The sequence below is a fragment of the Rissa tridactyla genome, chromosome 2, assembly GCF_028500815.1.
Source record: "Rissa tridactyla isolate bRisTri1 chromosome 2, bRisTri1.patW.cur.20221130, whole genome shotgun sequence".
In the NCBI taxonomy this organism is placed as follows: Eukaryota; Metazoa; Chordata; class Aves; order Charadriiformes; family Laridae; genus Rissa; species Rissa tridactyla.
Window position 1 is genome coordinate 18,396,996 of NC_071467.1, and position 23,720 is coordinate 18,420,715.

Consider the following 23,720-nt stretch of genomic DNA (forward strand, 5'->3'; position numbering starts at 1 on the left):
TCTAGATACTGCATCAGTACTCAATATTTTTCTTATATCCCTGAGACGTGACAGGTAACTGCATTTGCTAAATGTTGTTCTTAAGTGAGGCGGAGCAAATCTAAGGATCAGAGGTCCTTTATAGGGTGAATTGTCTGATTTCTATTTGGGAAATTGTCATCACAGAAACATTTAATAGTGCCTTAACATTTACTGAGGGGTATTTAAGAACTTCAACCTGATCTAATCATAATTTCTGAAATTTAGGATAAGTCTTTAGAATGTGCTGGTAGTCTTTAAGAACTAATGAAGTTAAGGTCTTCCAAGGTCTTCCAGTATGTGTATCTCTTTGGAATCTGAACTGTGTTCTGAAGTTAGTGAACACAGAATATATTTTAGTGTTTCAGTTGCAATTAAAATTATGATGTTGATTTGCAATACTCTCCAAGTTGACATATAACGACCAAACAGTTCTGTGATAGACCTGTTTTTTGGGCACTGTGGATGCTCCATATTTTTCATTTTTTTCCTGTCAAGCTGTCAGATGTGGCAATAACTTGTCTTGATCTTTTCACATTTTTCCTTTAACCAAAAGCTAAATTTCTCTTCAAGTTTCCACATATGCAAAACAGGCTCATAACTGCTGTAAACAAAAAATGTCATTAAGTGATTCCTTGGGAGCTCTGTTATCAAGCATTTGGTGTGCTGAGATGAAACTTGTTTCTTAAAAGTTTAAGGTTAAGGGAAGAATATAGTTTTCTTGTGCCACAAGACTGATTCTGTTAACATCTATAATATGACTCAGAATTTATCAAGCCACAAATGGAGATTTTTGAATACTGAAGCAGTAATTAATCTCAATGGTAGATATAAGACATCTCAGGTTGTATCTACAAAATATCTGTTATATATTTTGCTGATTACTACAAAAGGCAGAATTTGCAGTATGTGAATAAGTAATGCTGTAGCATTTGTTGGTGCTCGGGATTCTAAGAAACAGCTGCTAACGTGTCACAATTCTTTTGGGGGTGGATACCGGTTTTTATACCCTGCTGAATGCTGTCCCTGATGTAACCAAAGGTAGACTTGGTTCTGGCAACTTTATTACTGTTTGAAGCTTCTGGTTTAGTTAACTTGTCACTTTTTGTCAGTCTGGGATCATATCCTTATACCCTCTGAAAGACGGAATTCAGTGACTCTCTTGGGGCCTTCACTGTCCCCTAGTCACTGTTTTCTTATCTTCTTCTAAACATGTGTTTGTCTCTAGTTGCCAGTAGATACTGTGATAGCCATAAGATATATGATTTTATGATTGCCCAGACAAGGTGATAATAGTTTTCTGTGATTTTTTCAGTACATTGTGTCCCTTTTTTAAAATATTTACATGCCATATGCAGTTTCTTTTTATGGTAATTTAAGCATATTTTAACATTGGTCCTATCACTTCTGTTCTGCAAGTAGTGATAGCGTTAGTGCTTTACCTGTGTCTCAGCTGTGATTATTAGCTTTGGTACACTGCTACACTGTTGTTATATTGCTTATTAAAGCAGATCTGTCTTACATCAGATCCACTCGCAAGGATCAAGGATTTATACACAGTCTGAGATGCTTAATTTTTCATATCTCTTTGTAGGCAGAATAGATGATCTTTCAGGGTTCAAGATTCCACTTCAAAGTAAAGTGCTTAAGAGTTAAGTGCCTAGGTCTTTTTTTTTTTTTAATCTGACTTACGTTAGATGTATGGTGTTAAAATGTGAAAAAGAAAAAAAGATTTGGTTTTGATTTTACTCCCAAGATAGAGCATTATTTAGAGTCAAATGTTTTCTTGCTGCTGAATAATTAAGAAAAAAATAAAAATTATCCTAATGTCTAAGACTGGTGCTTTATTCATTCAACCATGATGATCATATTTTTTCCAGCTATTCTGTATTGCCTCTTCTTTGATTATCTTCTGCATTTTGAATGGATAGCTGCAGAGTTATGAACCGTTGTTATTATTTTTAACCTCCTCCATCAAAAGACAAAAACATCTTGAGATTTAATTCCCTAAAATTTTAAGGGAATTCATTTGTAGGCTTAGCACACATTAATGAGTTAAAAAGTCATTTTTATGAATTTAATACTGTTGATGTTGCAGTGAATAAACCCTTTGAGATGAGCAGAAGCTTATAGTATTATAGTTATATAAAATAACTACATCTTTCTATTTACTCAGCAATATCTTGTGGAATTCCTAAAGCTCCATTAAATGGTGGGATATTAACTACAGATTACTTAGTTGGCACCCGTGTCACTTATTTTTGCAATGATGGATATAGACTATCAGCCAAGGAACTAACTACTGCAGTCTGCCAGCCGGATGGTACCTGGAGCAATCACAATAAAACACCTCGCTGTGTAGGTAAGTAACATGTAAAAACTGTCCAGTGAGTAAGAACCTGGCTAAACATTTTTTTTATTTATCAAAGGTGCACATCTTCACATTACTTAAACTTTCAGCTTGAGGTTACTTTAATCTATGAATTACTGCTGGTATTAAATTATTGTGAAATACATATTTGAAATGTATATATTTCAGATATATACTGAAACATTCTGTGACAGCAGAAGAAATATGCTAGAGATTATAGAATACATTCAAACCGATAATTAATTTGCAGATAAATCGAAGTTAATGGTTGCAGAAGTTTGTGCAAAAGCCATCTCTTAAGTGAGAGCTGCAAATTTCATGTATTGTTAATAAACCCTGTTTACTATCCAGAATTGCAAAGTCTTTGGTACTCTAGGATACTGTTTGAAATTGCTGCTTATTATTTATATTCATACAGTCATTATAATCCTACTCCATCTAAACTTGGGAGAACATCACTGAGAAGAAAATGCGTGTTCAGTTCCAAAAAGAAGTGGATAGATACCATCAGAATTAGAAATGGGATATGAAAACCTGGGTGATCGTAAGACTGATACACAAATGCCAGAGTGTCTGATGCACATTAAGATTCGGATTATCTCCCCCAATGAATATTGGAAAGGAAATAAAATATTCCCTAGAATAATTTTCAAGAATTTTCCCTTTTTCCTTTTTTTTCCCTTTTTCTTGTTGCTGTAAATTACATTCCCTCATGCCTTTTCCTCTATGTAAAGAACCAATCCAAATGGAGAGAAAGAAAGTAATATCCAGGAAAGATCTTCCTCTGTGCATTTTGATCATGGAAAAAATCGTTATGCTTGTTAACCTTTTTCTATCAGATTAGGGGTTTATAATATTTTTGTTTGTTTTTTGGAGGAAGAAGACAAAAACTAAGACATGAGATAAAAATATGTGGCTGCTGAAAAACCTTCTTGGATATGGATGTTTTTTTATTTGTCAACAATTCGCAGCCTCTCCTTAAAGACTACAATGAGTCTTTTAAGTTCTCACAGAATTTACCTGGGTAGAAAAATAATTCCTATATTGAAACATAGCTAACGTTTTACTAAGGATTCTGATGTCTGATGAAAAGTGTCACAGGAGTTCCATGACTATCAATCTACAGTGAATTCAACCATGGTATAGATTCTATCCACATCAGTTGCATAGCTCTGCATACACACTTACTGCTCTGTCTGGACCATTGATCATTATTATTTAACTTAGGGAACTCGTACCTGCTATCCACAGGCAATTTCAAATACAGCCTTACTCTTCAAACATTGTGTCACTGAGTTGGAAATACATTTCTGAATTAATAATCGTATAGATTTTCCTAATTTGCCTGTACTAACCCACAAATAACTATGTGTTTTTGTTCTGGAAGTTGTTACATGTCCAAGCATCAATTCTTTTACATTGGAACATGGAAGATGGAGAATAGTAAATGGGTCACATTATGAGTACAAAACAAAAGTAGTTTTCAGCTGTGATCCGGGGTATTACGGTTTGGGACCAGCATCTATCGAGTGTCTGGCTAATGGCACTTGGAGTTGGAGAAATGAGCGGCCTTACTGCCAAAGTGAGTACATGTCATATCTGCATCTGCTGTACAGACTTCAGATAAAACTATTTTATTTCACTGAATTAGAAATTAATTAATTACATATTGGAATCAGTTAATTAGAAAGGTGTTTTGTGGCTGGAATTCCTGGATCTGCTAAAGGCTATTATTTACAAATATAGTCCGTTAGGTTTAGTCACCAGGAAATATCTGTAAGCGAACTTCTGGATTTTAAAGGTTCCCAAATCTATAAATGTGTAAATAAGTAATAGAGAACATTTTCCTATATGTTTTTCTAGGTCAGGAATGCTGTATAGTCTTGGAAAATTCAAAAACTGTATCCTGTCTGCACACTTGATAAATAAAATAATCTCTCTGATGGTTACCAAATATATAGTGTGCAAGTCCACGTCATTCCTACCATTAGCTGATATCCTGATAACCTGCAGTAGCTACTTTTCAAAAAAAAAAAAAAAAAAAAATTCAGATACTTTAAACAAGTTAAAAGTGTGTCTACAGTTATGCTCCCCTTCCCTACCCCCGTGAAAAGCAGGTTTATTTCTGTATTTAAATTTAGACATAAGTTTTTCAAAATTGCGGGGTTTTGTGCATACTTTGAAGCCCCAAAATCCTTCCTCTCTGTGGAACACCACATGATGTACTCTGTAATAGAATGGGATATAACGGTGGTTGCGGTGCATATATCTAAACTGTGTATCACACATGTTACACGCATATCTAAAAAGCATGAAAAAAAAAAGTGTAGATAAGCCAGATAACAGTGCTTTATAATATATTTAGAATTTATTGAGAAGATATTTGAAACTAAGGAAAAAGGGGCTGAAAAATGCCATTCTGTAAACAGATTAATTATATTGGAAACCAACCTTAATTTTGAGTTCTTTTTAACCTACTGGAAATTTCATTTATAACTTAGAGGATTTTTAAAAGTTAATTGAAATATTTCACCTCTGCTAATATTGTGTATGTGTCTGTATTTATACCTGTCTGTGTATATAGATATTTTACATTGTGTATACATATTTGTAACCATTTTTTCTTTAAAAGACAAACATTTTCCACTATGTTTTGGGAAGTTTTGTTGACAACATTACCACTTACATTTTTTTTAGCATAATGTGCACTAGCTGATTTCACCCTTTGATAATCCACCATCTTGTTTAGTAATAGTAAAGTTCTTTTTACTAATTCTTAAAAGAAAATTGTTAAAGAAAAATTACGATTTTGAATGGGAAGATTATTTGAATTGTAAATAAATAACAAGGAATTCCATGCACATTGTTTGCTCATTATAAAAATGTATTGTGTGAATGCTAGGGCAAGTATTTCATTATGAACTAAAAGATAAAAATTACATATTTCTAAAGAAACGTAATTTTTTTAATGGTAACAATTGTGATATTCCAATATTTAGAAAAAGTCATTGTTAAAACCAAGGTAATTAAATAGCAATTAATAATGTTCTGAACAGTGGGTTTTTTTAACTTTACAAAGACAGTTTTAATTGGTCTCTCCTCCAACCCCTCTTTCTTAAGTATCATTTCTGGGGAAGTAGTAGTCTTTGTATGCAGAGTTTTTATCTATTTTTTCTACAGAGCAAAACATTTCAAGATGTGAAATTTATTTATCTGCTTGACTGGTTGATAAGTATTACTGGTTGATAAGTATTATTGTATCTGTGCTTGTGATACTCAGCTGTACATTTCTGTTTTGTTTCGGTTTTGCCATAAAGTTATTTCTTGTGGAGAACTTCCTACACCTCCAAATGGGAATAAGATTGGAACTCAAATTACATACGGATCTACAGCTATATTTACTTGTGACTCAGGATACATGCTAGTTGGCTCTGCCGTGAGGGAATGTCTGTCTTCTGGACTCTGGAGTGGAATCGAGACCAGATGTTTAGGTATGGATACTGCTGTCATAGTTTACTTATTTTCTTCTCTCTAGTAGAGAAAAGTAAGCAAAGCGAATTAGCCCGTCTCTTTCTGTTAGCACAGACATGAAAAGAGTTTTGTCTTTTAAAAATGTGTGTGGCTGAGTTGTTTTTCCTATCAAATTATAGCTACGGTTACCTTTCCACAGATTGAATCCCTTTTTCAGTATATTCCCCACATGCAAAACCTGTGTCACTGGATTGCTGCATATGTCTCTAAAGTAGACCTATACATAAACAGCAAGAGTGATTGATTCCAGATGTGTCAGCTTTAATGCTTATTCTCAGGAAAATATCTGCCTTGTAGACCTGAACTCAGTGCTTATGTTATAGAATTAATCTGCACACTTGCAAAAGATAAAGAAAACAAATAAAAAATTTTGTGGAAACTTTCACAGGAGCATTGCAGTCTTATTTCTGAGAGAAAATCACTATCCACACACTATTTATAGAATTTTATACCCTCTACTTGTACATGTTTAGGCATCTTCACTTACTTTAAATACTCAGATGCCAGTCACTGAATTGTTTATGAATAAAATGAACATGTCACCTCAATGAAACAATTTCAGGGCTTCTATTTAATTCATTATTATCATGTGTACGTTGATCTGGGTTATTGTGTTAACTGTGGAGACATTGATTTTAACACTATATGCAATTAACCTTTTAGTTTAGGTTAAAGCTATGATAGTGTTCTGATTTTACAATGTATTATGAAAATTGTATTGTACTTTGTTATTTGTTGGGGCATGAGAATATAAAAGAATATCCATAAACTGAGACTTTCAGAAGAATCTGAACTGATTTATACATTAAATATAGGGGTCTGTTGCAATATCTCTTTGTGCAGATTGCCATTTACCTTTATAGACTACTTTCCATCCCAAATAATTTTCCTTCTGTAATCCAGTATTATTTGGTGCAAATCTTCACTTAAACTAATGAATAAGCAAAAATATTGCTTATCAATGTGAAAGTCAGAAGTTGGAATGTTTCCTGACATACTGCCAAGGGGAAAAGGCAGGCTTTGTTTATGTTTCAATTTTACAATGAAAACCATTTAGCAGAGCAAGGGGAAAAAGAAAGGATCTTCATGTTTGATTTTCTTTTTCTTCTAAGTTGTCAGAAATGGTAAGACAGAGTGTTTTAAATCTAAAAGTTTTGGGGCACCATAATATGTGTGTAATCAAAATGTTCGGACTCGTTTTTTTTATTTTTTACTGGTTCGTCTGCAAAGATTCAGCTGTTGAACTTTTGAGGTTTGGAGAAATGTAAAAATTTTCATCAGAGAAATGCTAATCTAAAAGCAGCCAAATTGTCTACTATTTGTAAATAGCACCTTGGAAAAATACTTGCATTTAAGAATTTTGCCAAAATAACTTTATGTGAAGTGAAGATCAACACAGAATTAATTTAATTTTTCCTGCATTTATCTGTAGAAATAAAAATGTAACATAAGCTTAATAATAGTAATAGGTTGCATAATCTTTACTTGAAACTTAAAAGAACACCCTGAAGTAATCGGTTTTCAGATGAAACAGTACTTTTTTTACTTCTCAGAAGAGATTCATTATTCTTAAGTTTGTACACTACTGTGTACAGTAACAATGAAGAGTCAAGAAAGTGTGTTAAAAAACCATACGACTAGAGGGGAAAACAGCAATCTAAAAGATACCTTTTGTAGCAGACTAATAGGCCTATAGTAAATCTTCAAACGTGTATCTTCAAGAAGAAGAAAGCATGAATAAAAGTTGTACTTACAGAAATAGAATTTAGTATACATCATACATAGCATATAAAAAAGCATGTATAGCTTGTTAAAACAAGAGAAGGAAGGAAGGAAGGGAGGAAGGGAGGAAGGGAGGGAGGAAGGGAGGAAGGGAGGGAGGAAGGGAGGGAGGAAGGGAGGAAGGAAGGGAGGAAGGAAGGAAGGGAGGGAGGGCAAATTTGTAAAAAGGAGAGAGTAATGGCTACTGTAATTGCTCTTGCAGCAACACTGCTTGCTGTGCTACATCACTGTGCAAGAATGAGCTTTCTGGAAAGACCCAGACTAACTCAATTCAATTCTTGTTACTTTAACAAGTAATTTGAGACTTAAGACAGAGGGATGGGTTCAGCTAATGACAAATCAGAAGTCAGAAATTTGTTTAAGAAGGCTGAGAAAGAAAATGTTGACAGAAGGTGGAGAAAATGAAAGAAATGGTAGAATTGTGGGAGAAAGGAGATAAAATACAGCAGGAAGATCTACAGAGCAGGTATTGTAATGATCCAAGCAACGCATTTTTGTGCAACTTATGAATACATTCTGACGTTTGTTTTCAATCACTGAAAAGTAATAAGAAAAAAAATAAATTTCACTTTCTATTTCTAAAACTTTTCTCCTCACAGGTATAAACATTTTTTTTTATCATTTATCTTCGAGCTTTTCCACTTTTATTTGCTGAAAAATGTAGTTGTACTTGGACTCAAGTGGCTACCAGTGTATGTATATTTTAAGCATTGAAGATGCCCTTAAGAGTACACTTAGATGACATTAATGAAATCTTACAGGATAAGATAATATAATTTTCAAAGTATTTTGTTTAAAAATACAAGTTATTTTTTCAAAAGTCCTACTCAAGTTGTCTTGTTTAATCATGGTGTCAGACAACTTAGTTTTCATTCCAGTTGTGTCTAATTTGAAAAATTTATGAAAGGTTGAATAAATAAAAACATAGTGTTAGCAGCAGTACCTAAAACTAGTTAGTGTTGAACCTAATTAGATATAAAAGAGAACTAGAATGTAGGTAGGCTTTAAATCACCAAAAATATTGACTAAAATCCAAATTGTATTACAACACAAATAAAATTTCATGACAGTAGTGCATGATTATAATGAAAACCATAATAGTGTCAGAATACGTTCATAGTTTTCACAGACCTTTTTTGTCTTTCTTTTTCTGTTCCTGCTTCTCTTCTTACAAGGAGAAGGATAGTGCTTTATGGCTATTGAATCTTAGGCAGGAAATGGCAAAGAGGATTAGAACATTTAACACAACTTCTTTTTTTTTTTTTTTTAGAACACTTAAATAACAATGTCATACTGTGTGAATAATCATATTAATGTAATGATCTTGGTTTGATCCTTCACTAAATGTAGTGGGAAACGGAGTTCTGGATCACTATTCTTCTTACTCACTCCTGGTGAGAAGACACGATGTTCAAATTGAAAAAATAAACAAAACAAAACAACACAGGGCTCCTAAAGTCATTCTGTTGTGGACATCTTAAAAAAAAAAAAATGTTTGACAAGATTACAGCCTGCCCCTCACTTTTTATTGTTCTTGATCTTTTTCTATACTGAAAACATTAAATCAGTTTCTGGGGGAAAGTCTATGTAATAAATCCTGGAGAAAAATTCAGAAACATAGAATAGATTTCTACCGAATATCCTCTTTATAAAAGAGGCTGATAAATCTGTGTATTTTGTTATACATTTTCCTCAGGGAAAAATATTTAAATATTTGATGAAGAAATTAATCATTCTGTTTCTGTTTATATGACAACTTAGCATGCTTACATCTTTTGCAAACTTTTCTTCTTTGTTGATTGGTGACTTTACTCCAGCTTTTCACATTTCTTTAAAGTTGTAAATCCATCCTCTTCAACTCAGCTGGACTGCACTTCACTCTCATTTCTTAATTCCTTCTTCTTTCTCAATTCCTCCTTCTTTCTCAATTCCTCCTGACATCTAAACATACTGATAAAACAGATCTGTTGATGTTCTCTCCCCTATTTACCAAAATTCATTGCTGTCATTTCCTACATATGTCCTAGTAAGAATCATCAATTACTGCAATGATAGGTGTGTTCAGTTCCCCGAGTCAGTATTAAATCTGAAATCAAGATAAACAATGAAATACGATTAAATTTTTAAAGGCCTATAAGATCTTGTATTTTGTTGTTAATCTTGATGTTATTAAATGAAGTTACATTTAGTTCACTTGGAGAACTATACACACCTTTATAAAATGCTGAGTACCCATACTAATTAAAACAGAGAAATGAAGAACAGAGTTTACCCAATCAATTAGATATGTGGAGGTGTGTTTCCAACACATGACTAATACTAAAGGAATTTTCAATAAAGACAGACAAGTAGCAGAAAAAAGCTAATTGACTTAGAGTGAGCATTAAATGTCAGCATCTGTCCATACTCACCACACAATAACATCAGGAATACCTTGCATCTGTTCTCCTAAGAGAAATAGTGACCCTCACATACTGTATCTTTGTCTGCATTAACAAATAATCCAGCAGAAAGGAGCACATCATGAGACAAATACTTGGTTCTGAATTCTCTATATCTGCATTACATATGGTTCAGTGAATTTTTCTTGGACAGTATCTGGTCTAATCCTCTAGGCTAAAAGTTGTCATTGATCCTAGAATCATAGAATGATAGAATTATTTAGGTTGGAAAGGACCTTTAAGATCATCAAGTCTGACTGTAAACCTAACGCTGCCCTGTCCACCATTAAACCATGTCCCTAAGTGCCACAGCCACTGAAAGGTTTCTGGGGCTATGTATCTTCTGAAGTATAGCCTTTCTGCCACTATTTTCGTCCTTAAAACTTTTGGAAAAACATACAAGCAACTAAATTCTTCCTCTTCAGTGTGTTTAAGCATCTTTTTTTAGATTCATGGTATTTCAACTAAAATGGAATCTATATCTCTAGTGATACTGAATTAATATAATATATCTAGAGTTAGCCATATGCTTCTCTTTATCCTTTAATACTACTGCACAATAATAACAACTAGACTTTCAAATGAGGGATATGATGTTTCATCTTTAAAAAATTATTCAGTCATTTCAAGGAATTCAGTGGAGAAATTCTCTCTCTGGGCCATGGATTAAAACAGATTTAAAAGAACATTACTGTTCATCCTGAACAGTTTTAGTACAGCTTGAACAGCTGGCAAGGTGAGGATCATCTGAAACTGGCAGGAGGAAGACTCCAAGCCCTGTTTTGTCCAGGGTTGTGCCAGTGCATTTCAATACTGTGATTTTCTGGGGAAGATATTGTTTGTGAACAGGAGGATGTACAAAAAATATATCCTGCAAGCCCTGTAGAGAAGAAATAAATTCCATCAAATAATTCTACCCTCCTCAGCTGAGGTCATCTTGACAGGTTAATTAACTTTGTTGAATAATAACCTAAATCTCTATTTTCAATAAAACATTGATATGTAGATTACTTTCACTACTATGCTCATATTTGACATTACTGACAGCTAAAGTAAGCATACACACGTTTTTACCATTTAATGTAAAGATTCTGTATTCATTTATTCCTACTCTTGCATCTCAGAAAGTAACCTGCAGAAAAAAACCCTCATTTGCAGCTGAGATTTCTAAGGTTTTGACACTAAGTTATTATGCTCATTCTTCATTGCTAGAGCTGGATTTTATGTCAAGTTAGGTAATTTATTTGGTGCTCACACATTATTAATATTCTTCATTCCTACTTTTTGACTAATTTTGTTTCTTAATAGTATTTTATGTAGTTATTCTTCACAAGCTCTGCTAGACTGGAAATCGAGAATTTTATAGTGCTTATTTCCACCCTCAAATCTGCTACTCAGTAAAACCATCACTTTTAGTCTCTTTCTTTGCAGCATTCACTCATTGCCTTTACAAAAGTGACATCTTTTGATTCAGTATTATAAATTATGGGATACATTGAGTCATAGGGGCCTCAACTGGAATCATAGAGGTGCCGTGTAGGTCTTTTATACCCATATCATATAAAAGATGGAAATACTCTCAGTCTTACAATACAACACTAAAATAAAGACATTGACAATCAACAAGTCTATCCTGAAAACAATCTAGAATAGCCTAGTCTAAAATAGTCTGGAATCCTAACCTAGTGTGAGGTCAGCTATTTACCACTAGGGTGTTAGAGTATTTTTTTCCCCCCAGTAATATTAATTATGATATCTAATTGTTGCAAATCACTGAATGGAGATTTTGCTTAACATTCCTAATTTTATTTCAGCTTTTCTTCTATCCATAGCCCAGTTCGTAATGCAGTGCAGTAATTGTTCTATTTTATACGTGTTTGTATTTGGCAATGCAGCATCCAAGGATGTATTTTTTTTCTCTTGTTCATTCTGATAAACCCATATCAGAAGGACAATATTGATGTCACTACTTGAACCACGTCCTCTGTCCCATATTTTCCACAAATCTTATATGATTGTTTTTCATTTTTCGTTTTCAATAGACTTCCGAGGTGACTACAACAGTTTTGTATTTGCTTTTCATTTGTCTTAGAATCAGAATATTACTTTCAGGATAAAAAAGTTATATTCAATTAGATAATAACAGTGTGATTAAGTCTTTTATCCATGATAAGTAAATATTGAGTCACTTATTGGCTGTTTAAACAGGAATGTAAACTTATAATTGAATCAGTATTTCCTAAATGCTTTGTTATCTATTTGCAAAATAAATTTCCTGGCAAAGAAGAAAAATAAAATCCAAGAGACAGGATTATTGCTTGGTATTTGAACCTTTGTTTCCCCATCAGTACTCTTAGTTTTTTCTCATCGTTCCTTTGCTTTCTATATCCTTGTCTTTTTGCATCTGTTTTCAGTTTTCTGACATAGTTTTTTTCTGGCAGATTTTGTTTGTATTTATAGAGAGCTCTCTAAATATGATACTCAGTTTGCAGAATTTCCATTCAGTCCCCAGTGAAAATGCTCCACCTGCAGAGTTTAGCTCCTGAGCAGTTTTGTATCTGGATTGCATTTAGGAGGAATAATTTAGCTGTCTCATTACTAAAACCAGCCACACCTTCTGGTTATATTGAATGAAGGCTAGTTATTACAACAATCAGTTTTACCATTTTATTCAGTTTCATTACACCAAATTTCGTAACTAAACTGTTCCTATTCCATAATGATACAAATGAGGTAAGTATGACATATTTCTCAAATGAGAACAAATTTAAAATTACGTCCCTTTATGGCCTTGCACTATTTTTTTGCAGTAGTGAAGTCATATGTTACTCCTTGTTTATACCAGTATGACAAAACTGACATCAATTACGTGGTAGATGATATATATATAGTACAAGCAAGTGAGTGGAAAAAGGTTTAAGGGATATAGCTGTGAGATTAAATGAAGGAATAGAATTGCACAATAAGTATGTCTCATTCAGAAAGGAAGGCATTTTCTCAGAAGACTATACGTGTGCAGTATTTGTTTTTTTTCAGACTACCAAAGAATCAGTAGTAATCTGAAAGCTTTGAAAACTTTCCACAGTCAAAAAACTGCTCTAAACCCCCAAATTCGCTATTTATATATATATATGTACCTATTTATATAGATGCAAACACATAATACATGAAGAAAAACATAAAAGGCTACTGAATGGCACTTAAAAAATTAATTTCAGAATGTTAATAAGGGGAAATTATAAATATCTTTATTTGTCACAAATCCCTTAAAATAAGATTTTAAAATGGAAGTTCTGAAAAACAATTAACAGCAGGATTGATCATAAAAACTACCAGGATGTGCATTAATGAATAAGAGCATGCCCTTAACATATAGTGAACATTTTGGAATTCTTTTCTTCACAGGTATCTTAAGAGAAAAACGACAAAAGGGAAGAATTCTACTAATAGTCATGAGAAAAGTAAATAAACCACTTGCTTTTAGAAGAAAAACAATAAAATCAGAATAGAATGGTAGAGAAATTAAGTAATAGTTACTCTTCCAGATATGGGTGTGGATGGTGGTGGGGTTTGTTTTGTTGTTTTGGGGCTTGTTTTTTCTTCTTCCTCTTCTTTTTTTCATGGTATTCGAGAAGTAGTAATAGCAACTACTATAAGTGAAAGTTTTTTATTTCCTCTGAGGGAGATCAGCTTTGTGGATATGTGAAATAGAGTGGGAAAATAAAGCAAACAAAGAAAAAAAACTTCTGGAAAATATTACTTGGTCTCTGACTTCATTGCATCTTAGGGAATTTATTCAGCTGTGTGAATTAGTGGAAATTTCAGTAATATTCTCAAAGGTTCTTTTAACAGCAACTATGTATACCATTACATACATTTTCAATCGCAAACATACTGAACTGCTTACCACATGCACTTACATGACAGATGGTATTTTGAAAATGAAACAAGTAGAGCTGAACCCATAGTTTTGGGTGTGGTTATGTTTTTTGGGGGGGCGGAGGGAGGCATGGTGTTTGTTTTGAATTTATTTTATGTCTCTCAGAGAGCATTTCCCCTGGAAAGCAGAGTGAAAACTGGAGACAAATCCTGCAAATCCCAAATGGTTTTTATTTGCTCTTAAAATTGAGATGAAAAATGTGTCAGAAGTCTGGTATATCCTATTTTTAAATCCTTAACACTGCCACAATAAGTTGATTTAGGAGTCTGTTATGATAGAGCTACAATTTTATAATATTCTTCATACATTTAGATTTCTTTATTTTTCAGTTTAGAAACCTTACAGAGGGATAGGAGTAGGCTGTACTGTTTAAAAAATATACACTTCACTAATAGTGAGTAGTTCACAATTAGTCATGCAATATACTTAGTTCTGCAAAGATGTTACCCAGAGTGAGAGGAGATAATCAAGACAGAGGGATTTGAAATAATAGAATCATAGAAGAGCCCAGCTTGAAAGGGTCCTTGAAAGATCATCTGGTCCAACCTTTCATGGGAAAGGGAGCTGAGATGGAATTATCTAGAATCTTTTCCAGTCACATCTTGAAAACTTCCAGTGATGGGGACTTCACTACATCTGTGGGGGGAGGTTGTTCCAGTGAACATTTCTTCTCACTGTAAAAAAATGTCTTTCTGTTGAGATGAAATCTCCCTCAGTGCAACTTGTATCCATTGCCCCTTGTCCTCTCCATGTGACTCCTTTTGAAGACAACCTCCACCCTCTTTGCAGCCACCCTGTAAGTGTTGGAATATTGTGATGAGGTTCCCCCTGAGTCTTCTCTTCCTCAGGGACTAACACCTTCAGCCTTTCCTCATAAGACAGGTTCTCCAGCCCTCATTATATCCATGGCCTTCCTTTGGTCCCTCTCGAATCTGTCTGCATCTCTCTTCAGTGGTGCAAACAAGAATGGACACAGCACAGCCTGACAAGTGCTGAGCTGAGTAGGATGATCACATCTCTATCTCTGCCCCTGCAGAGGCAGTCCAGGATCTGATTTGCCTTTGTTGCTGCAGCAGCACACAGCCGACTCATGTTCAGTTTGTTATCCAACAGGACCAGAGATAGTGCGGCCAGTAGGACTAGGGAAGCGATTGTCCCTCTGTACTCATCACTGGTGAGGCCACAGCTTGAGTACTGTGTTCAGTTTTGCATCCCTCGCTATATTGAGATTCTGGAGCGTGTCCAGAGAAGATGAGTGAAGCTGGTGAAGGGTCTGGAGAATAAGTCTTAGGAGGAGTGGCTGAGGGAACTGGGTTTGTTTAGTCTGGAGAAAAGGAGGCTGAGGGGAGACCTTATTGCTCTCTACAACTACCTGAAAGGAGGTTGTAACCAGGTGGGCGTCAGTCTGTTTTCCCAAGTGACAAGCGATAGGACAAGAGAAAATGGCCTCAGATTGCACCAGGGGAGGTTTAAGTTCGATATTAGGAAAAAATTCTTCACTGAAAGGATTGAAAGCATTGGAACAAGCTGGCCAGGGAAGTGGTTGAGTCCCCATCCCTGAAGGTATTTAAAAGACATGTAAATGTGGTGCTTGAGGACATGGTTTAGTGGTGGACTTGGCAGTGCTAGGTTAACAGTTGGACTTGATGATCTTAAAGGTCTTTTCCAACCTAAACAATTCTATCATTCTATGGCTCCTAGGTCCCTTTCCGCAAAGTTGCTACCCAGCCACACAGATCCTAGCCTGTATTGGACTCTTCAACTATTCCTTCCCAGGTGGCGGACCTTTCATTTGTCTTCATTAAAATTCATACACTTCATACACTTCTTGATAGCCCACTCTTCCAGACTGTCCAGGTGTCTCTGTAAGGCATATCTCCCTTCTGACATGAGTCTGGTGCTTTCAGAAAATTTGTGAAGGTGCTCTCAGTGTTGTTATCAAGATCATTTATGAAGATGGTGAACAGCATGGGCTTCTGTATTGATCCCTGGGGGACCTTACTTGTGACAGGCTGCCACCCTGAGTAAAAACCACCCTCTGAGTGTGGCCTGTTAGCCAATTGCCTACCTGTCTCACAGACCAATGACCCAATCTGTACCTTGCCAATTTGCCCAGAAGGCTGGGGAAAACCGTGTCAAATGCTTTACAGAAGTCCAGGTAAACAACATCCACTGCTTTCCCCTTGTCAACAAAAGATGTTAAAGAAAGTCAAAAGAAAAGAAGAAAGAAAAAAAGAAACTTAAAAGAAGAAGTCAAACCAAGGGTCTGGGAGGTTCATGATAATGAGAGGAAGTAGGCAGAGAACGTTTTTAATTTTGAATTTTCTCAAGCTAGACAGACAGTAGTGAAAGACTTACAGGTGGTTTACGATGAATTTTTCACCTGTTGCAGTTGCTCTTTTTTTTTTTTTTTTGTAATGTCCCCACACAGTTGTAGAAACTGCAGTGTGATCTTAGTCACCTGATGTGTTGAATTATTTCAGTTTTATTCCCTCTGCACTGGAAACAGAGCTTGACCTTTCTGGTGATTAACGCGGCTTCCACTGTACTGCCATAAAGCAACACTAAAATCTTAAATAAGATCCAGGCCAAATATTGCAATTAAATGCAACTAGAAAATTATTTCCTCAGACATAGTCTGAAACACTGCAAACTGTCTGGTTGCACTTCTGATAGAAACTGATCTTTTCCAGCTCAGTTTTTACTCCTCATCCGATTAGTCCTGTTTATCATCACAAACATGAAAGGATAGGGAACTTGGGCCCTTTATGGCACGTTCAAGAAAGTCTACTATGTACTGAACAGATTACAACTTTGCTGGAGAATCAAGAAGTGCTCTGGCAAAAATTTTGTAAACATGTATTATGCCATCTTATCCCAGAAAACATAAAACAATTTTCAAGTATGCCTGGTCTTTATGTAACACTGAGGGAAATGGGGAGGGGACCATCAGAGGGGAATATACCCTTGAACTGCACCAGATTTGGATTCCTGTTCCTTATACAGAAGTCAATCAATTTAACCTGTGTGAAGGGTCACATACTACCTATATTGTAAATTCTGATGGTTTTATCATGATTCATGTGATGAAATATTACACAAGATTTAAGTTGCCAGATGCAAGTTATAAGAAAATCTCAGATTTGGATTTTTTTTTTAATAGGAAGTTTCTAGCCCTGAAAGAATGAGGCAAAACACTGAAAATTACTTCAGAATATTATAAATGCTTAAAAGTTCAAAGCAAAAAATAATCCAAACTGTATTGCTTCTGAATGTCTTTTCTAATTAGCAGCCTCATGTTTTGAGGCTTTGTTTATGTTTGGGTTTTTTTGAGGAGAAGTAGAGGAGAAAAGGAGAGCAGAGGAATTTGGGTGGCTGGTAGGATTATTTTTTCACTGAAGTACTAGCTGAAACACTGCTTGTTTTTTCTTACTTGCCTTACTTGTGTTTGCAGTGAGTTCTCTGCCTTATGTCACAGTATCCATGAGACCAACCATTCCTAGAGGATTTTCCATTACAAAATTATTTGTGGAATCACAGCTCCCATTTTCCAGAATTCATTAAGTAAGATAGTACAAATGACACACGGTTCATTCTTTTTCCCTGCCTTTCTCTATCTTAAATGTCTGTTTGTGACTGTCATAGTGTTAGTAAAGTATTTCTCATATTTTGAGAATACAGGGTAGATTAGGCCAAGACACGGAAAGGTTTTTGGTTACAGGACATTTAGTTGCAATGATATGTTAATCTCTTTGGGATTCCTCTGGGATCAATAGGAGAGAAAGAATGGAATACAATCCTGAGGGTCAGATTCCAGCAATAAATTGTCCAGGTTAAACTGCCAACTGTAGTAAGGCTACATTTATAACATCCACATGCTTTGATATTTATAATGGATTGATATTTACAATATTTATATTTAATTTATTTATTCTAATATAGGATGTTACAGGTTTTAATCAAAAGGAGTTACTCATAATCTTTTAGAAGAAAATTGATAACATATATGACATTTAATCTCTTTTACACTGTCTTTTTGTAATTTTTATATGTGTACGTTTTTATATGTGTACATTTTTATATGTGTACCTATACAAATGCAATACTGCAGTTTCCCCCTAGTTAAGAAAAATAAACCTTTGAATGAAGTCAATAAAAAAAAAATGAAAGATGTTCATAATTTCTTTGTTTTAATTAAGGAGTTATATTTAAAATTTCTCTGGCATATTTACTGATCATTTTTTCTTTGTTTTGTTTTGTTTTTTTTTTTTATTTACTTTAAAAAATCTAGCTGGTCACTGTGGTATTCCAGATCTTATAGTCAATGGTCAAGTAATTGGAGAAAATTATGGATATAGAGACACAGTTGTATACCAGTGCAGTCCTGGTTTTCGGTTGATTGGTTCTTCTGTACGAATATGTCAACAGGATCACAACTGGTCTGGTCAGCTTCCATCCTGTGTGCGTAAGTAAGCATGGCAACACATACTGATTTGTGTTACAGGAATGTCTATGTTGGACAAGATGAGGAGTGACTTTGCAGCTTCGTATTCATTTTTCAAAAAGAAAGATTTAAAGGACATCCTCAAAAGTATGTGGCCACCTAAAATCTGTGATTCATCTGTCAGGTGAAGTTCAATGTTGTCACTTGAAATTTCCACTGGATTATTGCATCTTTTGGCTACTAAATACCTATCATTTATATATGCATATGAAACTTCAAAAAGTAATGGGACCTAAGCACACAGGTACTCAAATTTGAAAATGGATTTATGTCCCTTAGTGGCTTTTGGAAATATTCAATGTACATTCACTTTGACTGCGGTAATTAACTAAGTAGACACTCTTGAATTACACTGTCAGCACCGATGATTAAAATGTTTGCTTATAAAACTTATACTGAACAGAAAATTGGTTCTGTTTTACCTCAAACCAGGACATCTCCTCACAGAGATACAGATATTTTGTTTTCTGGTTTGGGTTTTGGCTCTTTTGGCATGACTTTTACATTTTGTTAATGAGAGTCCTTGTGTATGATAAAGTGTGTCAACAGACCACATGAAATACAATTATGTAATAGCAGAAAATACTGTATTCCATTTAGGAAAATTTGAGAGTTCTCAAAGGATTCTCAAGCAAATTACAACTATGTTTCAATAACTCAGGTTCAGTAATATCAGTGTACTGAAGATGTATTAGTCTGCCTCCAATTTTTTTTTTATCTTTATAGCTGCATTTTTATAGAAGAAACTCTCAATGATGAAACATAATACACACTGTTAATTCATTACACTTACTGCTCACTGTTTATTTTGTTTTACATAGAACTAGATATTCATAACAGTACTATAATAATTCTATTTCTTAATTTTGTTTCCACTTTATGACCTAGTAATAGGTCATTACTTCTTATATTACATTTCAGACCAACACACTTCTTTATAAGTAATTGTTAAGGCAATAAAATTAGATGGTGTTAATCAAGAATTTCTAAATTAAAATTTTAATATCAATGTTAGAACTGAAAAAACAAATGCTTTGGCTATGCTAACAGCAGAGAAAATGGATGTATTTTCTTCTTCTAATCAAATGGAAGTTGCTTGTTTGAATACAAACTTGGAAAAAAGCTTAGTCTTGCAAAAGGCTGGTCTAAACAGCAGCTAGCTCTAACTTTTTGGTAGATATTTAGGAGCAGCTCCACTTCAGATCAAAGTTTCTGATGAAGTGTAGAAAAATACTCTCACATTTCATTATTTATTTAACTTCAGATATTTTAATTGAATTTTTGAGATTATGTGTTTAAATTTATTGATTCTGACCTCTTCACTTTTGATTTCACCATTCCTCTTGCTTATACAGTGGGCAGATGTATTACTACTGTCATGTATTGCTACTGTATATGCATGGGTATCAATCAAAATTTTATGCTAATTCCATACTTCTCTTTTCACAAGCATAATTTTTATTGTTATTATATATACATTAAAAAAACATCTCTGTGGGCCGAATGCATATCTTTGCCTGACAGTTTTACAAATTTTAACAGTTTAATGTAGGATTCCAATTACTCTTTTGGGGAAAAAATGCAATTCCTTATATAAAAATTTCTGATACCAGTAACATAAAGATAATATATTTAATTAAAGTAACTTACTTAGTGATATTAATAAAACATGCAGAATTCAATTTAACTTTCATTCATAGAATATACTGTGACTTGTCTGTATGCTATACTAGTTTTTAAGGACCATTTTCACTTTTTTAAAGTTGCTAGAAGTTTTATTACATTTAGATTATTAGAATGGGTTTCTTTTAAAGTTATCATGAGAAACTTCAGAAAAGTTTTCTTCATTTGCCTTGATTACTGCATGGCAAATTCTGTTAATTTTATTTAAATATTTAAATGAGTGCTTGAACATTTACTAAAATATGTCTTAGTTCTTATTCAGTTCAGAAAAGTGTGAATTTTTCATTGAAAGTACTCAGTATGTTATAATATCAAAACTTTAAAGTATTTTACAGTACATTTATATGTACTTTAAAGTACATATAATGATTATAATTATTATCTATTCTATCATAAATCATGAAAAGTGGTAACTGCATGCTCTGGGGTTTTTTTGTTTCTCTGTTTTGTGCTATGCTAGCCGTTAGCTGTGGTCACCCTGGTAGTCCTATTTATGGAAGAACAAGTGGAAACGGTTTCAACTTCAATGATGTTGTGACATTCTCATGTAATACTGGGTATGTTATGCAAGGACCAACCAAAGCACAGTGTCAGGCTAATAGGCAGTGGAGCCACCCACCTCCAATATGCAAAGGTAAGAATGCCAGCATTTACAGATTTCAAACTTAGTTGGAAAATTAAGGTTAAAATTATGTGAAGATAGAGGGAAACTGTGTCTCTTACTAATAGACATCAAATTATTAAAGAAGATGTTTTATCTTTCAGTTAGATCTGTTCTTTTCAGGAAGTTGCCAGGATAACTGTTGCAGAGGAACTTTCTTATGTGTCTGTAGCTTGTATTGATTATTTCGTATGATTTCTAGAAGTTCCTTAAGAAAAATTACACAGAGATAGTTAAGAGCTTAAATCCTGAAATAGTGTTCTCTGCATTTTTAGCCAATATAGTTCTAATAGGTACACAAGAAAACATACTTCTTTTTTTCCTTTTACATTTCCATTGATCTGACTGCTCATCTTAACTTTTTTATTTTTTATTGTAATTTGTTAGCATAATCCATTTGAGTTGGGTCTCAACACTTCTAGATACAATTAAAAATCTTTCACTGAAAATAAAATAATATTACGAAATTAGTTCTGTTTGAGTTTTCATAAGCACTTTTAGAAAGGCTTTATCACCATTGTCCTTTTTAAGCCTGTTGACATGTGCTTTTTAAATGTTTTAATTGTCCTCATTTAGAGAAATGTACTTTTTACTGTAACCTTCTTGCACATATGCAGAAATTGTACTGATTCTTTTTCAACATCTTCCCAGCAGCTTCTTTGAATTTTTATCAGTACACGGATGAAGTCATGTTACGCATTTACAGTGATTTTATTTACTATATCTTCCTTCCAATAGGTGTTCTCTCCTTTGATCACTTTGCCTCAAGCGATACTGGCAAATAGTTTACAGAACTCAAATTTCCAAGGACCTTTTTGCTGATAAGAAGTTATTTTTTAAATAGGTGATGTGTTTACTTGACCAGAAAAGTCTATTGCATGAAAACTGTTAAAAAAACCTCCATGGCCCCCAAAATAAGTATTATAATCCCCTCAACAGACAGCTGTAAATTGCAAAAAAAGAAAAAAAATAATCCAAAACTTGGTCTTCTGTGATTTCAAACATATGAATCCTAAAGTAGTTGAGGACTCACAAAAGCCATCACTATTCTTAACTGTCAAAGTATACCCATATTTTCCTAATTCAATATCATTACATATAAAATCAGGGTATATAAAATCAGGGTATGTTTGTATGACTCTCAAGTCTATGCTCTTTTTCTTTTTAGTGGTCAATTGTTCCGATCCTGGAATTCCTGCAAATTCCATAAGAGAAAGTAAAATCGAACATGGAAATTTCACGTATGGCACAGTGGTATTTTATGACTGTAATCCTGGATATTTTTTATTTGGCTCTTCAGTTTTAATTTGTCAACCAAATGGCCACTGGGACAAACCTTTACCTGAATGCATTAGTAAGTAGATAATGTGTATGCTTCTATAAAGAATGTGAACTACATTAGGTATTATTTTACACAACATTTCTATCAGTCTCATGACAGCAATTAGAATAATCATATTTATATAGAATTGCATGTGTGCAGTAATGATGTAAGATCTCCTTAGCAGATGAAGTAGCACAGTTATTTTGTTATTGTATATAGTAAGTAACAAAGAAACCTTGGGAAATGCAATAACTGAAACAAATATCTCTGAATGCTTCAGCACAGTGATCCTTGATAGCAGGGAGAGAAGGTAAAAACATATCCATTGAATTTGCCAATATGTGGCCTTCATTGGCCACAGAGCTATAAGCACACTGAAACTTAAAAATATAGCACCCAATTATTGCCTTATGTCACTATAGTACTTTCTGGACTTCTTTTGGGACAATAGTAAGATTAGATTATCTATGAAGACAGTAAGCAAATAGTACTGTCACCGTAGAGCACCAAAAGTGTCCTCTGGATCTTGTCCTCAGCTTACCACAGTTCCAGATGTACCTGAATATCATAGTCATATGCAATCTATCCACTAAAGCAAGTGGATCAAAAAACAAGTGGTTGATTTTTTCTGGCTTGTTGTGAACAACTTTCTGACTGTGACGTAGACATAGCCACAGATGTTTCATAAATTTGTAATTAGCTGGGACAGCTGGTTTACCCAGCTCCCTGTAAATCTATGTAAAAAGTTTTGGTTTAGGATCAAAATTTCTTTCTGAGAAAGGCTGAGAGCTTTATTTTCTAGAGATTAAAGGGATACAGGCTAAGAGTTCCTTATTTAGGAATCATGGACCGACATTTGCAATACTGTAGATATTAGTTCTGTTTTATCTTCATTAGTCTTCCATAATTGAGGTTTCTCCAGTTCTGCTATCTTCTCACTAAAAAAAATAAATTGAAAAAAATCTGAAATGTTATTTCTTCTTACTGTTTAGTTCCAGAACCTTTAGTTCTAGAAGTTCCCTGTCTTTGGTGGGATAAATAGCTTAATTGCAAGTCACAGTTAAACTTATAACAAAAAGTCTAATGTTTTCACACTAAATATTAAGGTAACAATTTCAGAAAGATAAATGTTACTTAATAGTAACATATCTTCAAACAGAAAGAAATTCTAGAAGTAAAGGTGCAATGATTTCTTCTTTTTACTTTTGTATTTTTATCTCTTAATCTTCTTTCAGATTGACAGAAGTAAGTTAATAATACAGATTTTACTCTTCATCTGACCTTTGGGAATGAGTGCTACATGTACTTTTGAAAGGGCATCCTCAGCTTTAATTGTTGCATTTAGATAGAGGGGTCAATGAATTCTAACCTAGGCACTCTCCATGATACTTTGTAATCATAAAGCTTACCAAAACTTATTCTGATGCAGCTATCGAATATTTTTTATAAGAGTCTTTGAGCTTCT

The 23,720-nt window shown here is 34.0% G+C and overlaps 1 protein-coding gene across 3 annotated transcripts in view; it reads left to right on the top strand.

The window, feature by feature from the left end:
• The window catches only part of CSMD3 (CUB and Sushi multiple domains 3), a 688,054-nt gene that overhangs the window by 610,109 nt on the left and 54,225 nt on the right, over window positions 1–23,720 (top strand). For 2 of the 3 annotated variants that reach the window (XM_054193012.1, XM_054193015.1), the window contains 6 exons: window positions 2,195–2,380; window positions 3,777–3,971; window positions 5,707–5,880; window positions 18,375–18,548; window positions 20,731–20,904; window positions 22,100–22,285. In XM_054193012.1, coding sequence (XP_054048987.1) covers window positions 2,195–2,380; window positions 3,777–3,971; window positions 5,707–5,880; window positions 18,375–18,548; window positions 20,731–20,904; window positions 22,100–22,285 — 1,089 coding nt within the window. The remainder of the gene's footprint in view (window positions 1–2,194; window positions 2,381–3,776; window positions 3,972–5,706; window positions 5,881–18,374; window positions 18,549–20,730; window positions 20,905–22,099; window positions 22,286–23,720) is intronic. The other variant, XM_054193014.1, reaches the window with a different exon arrangement.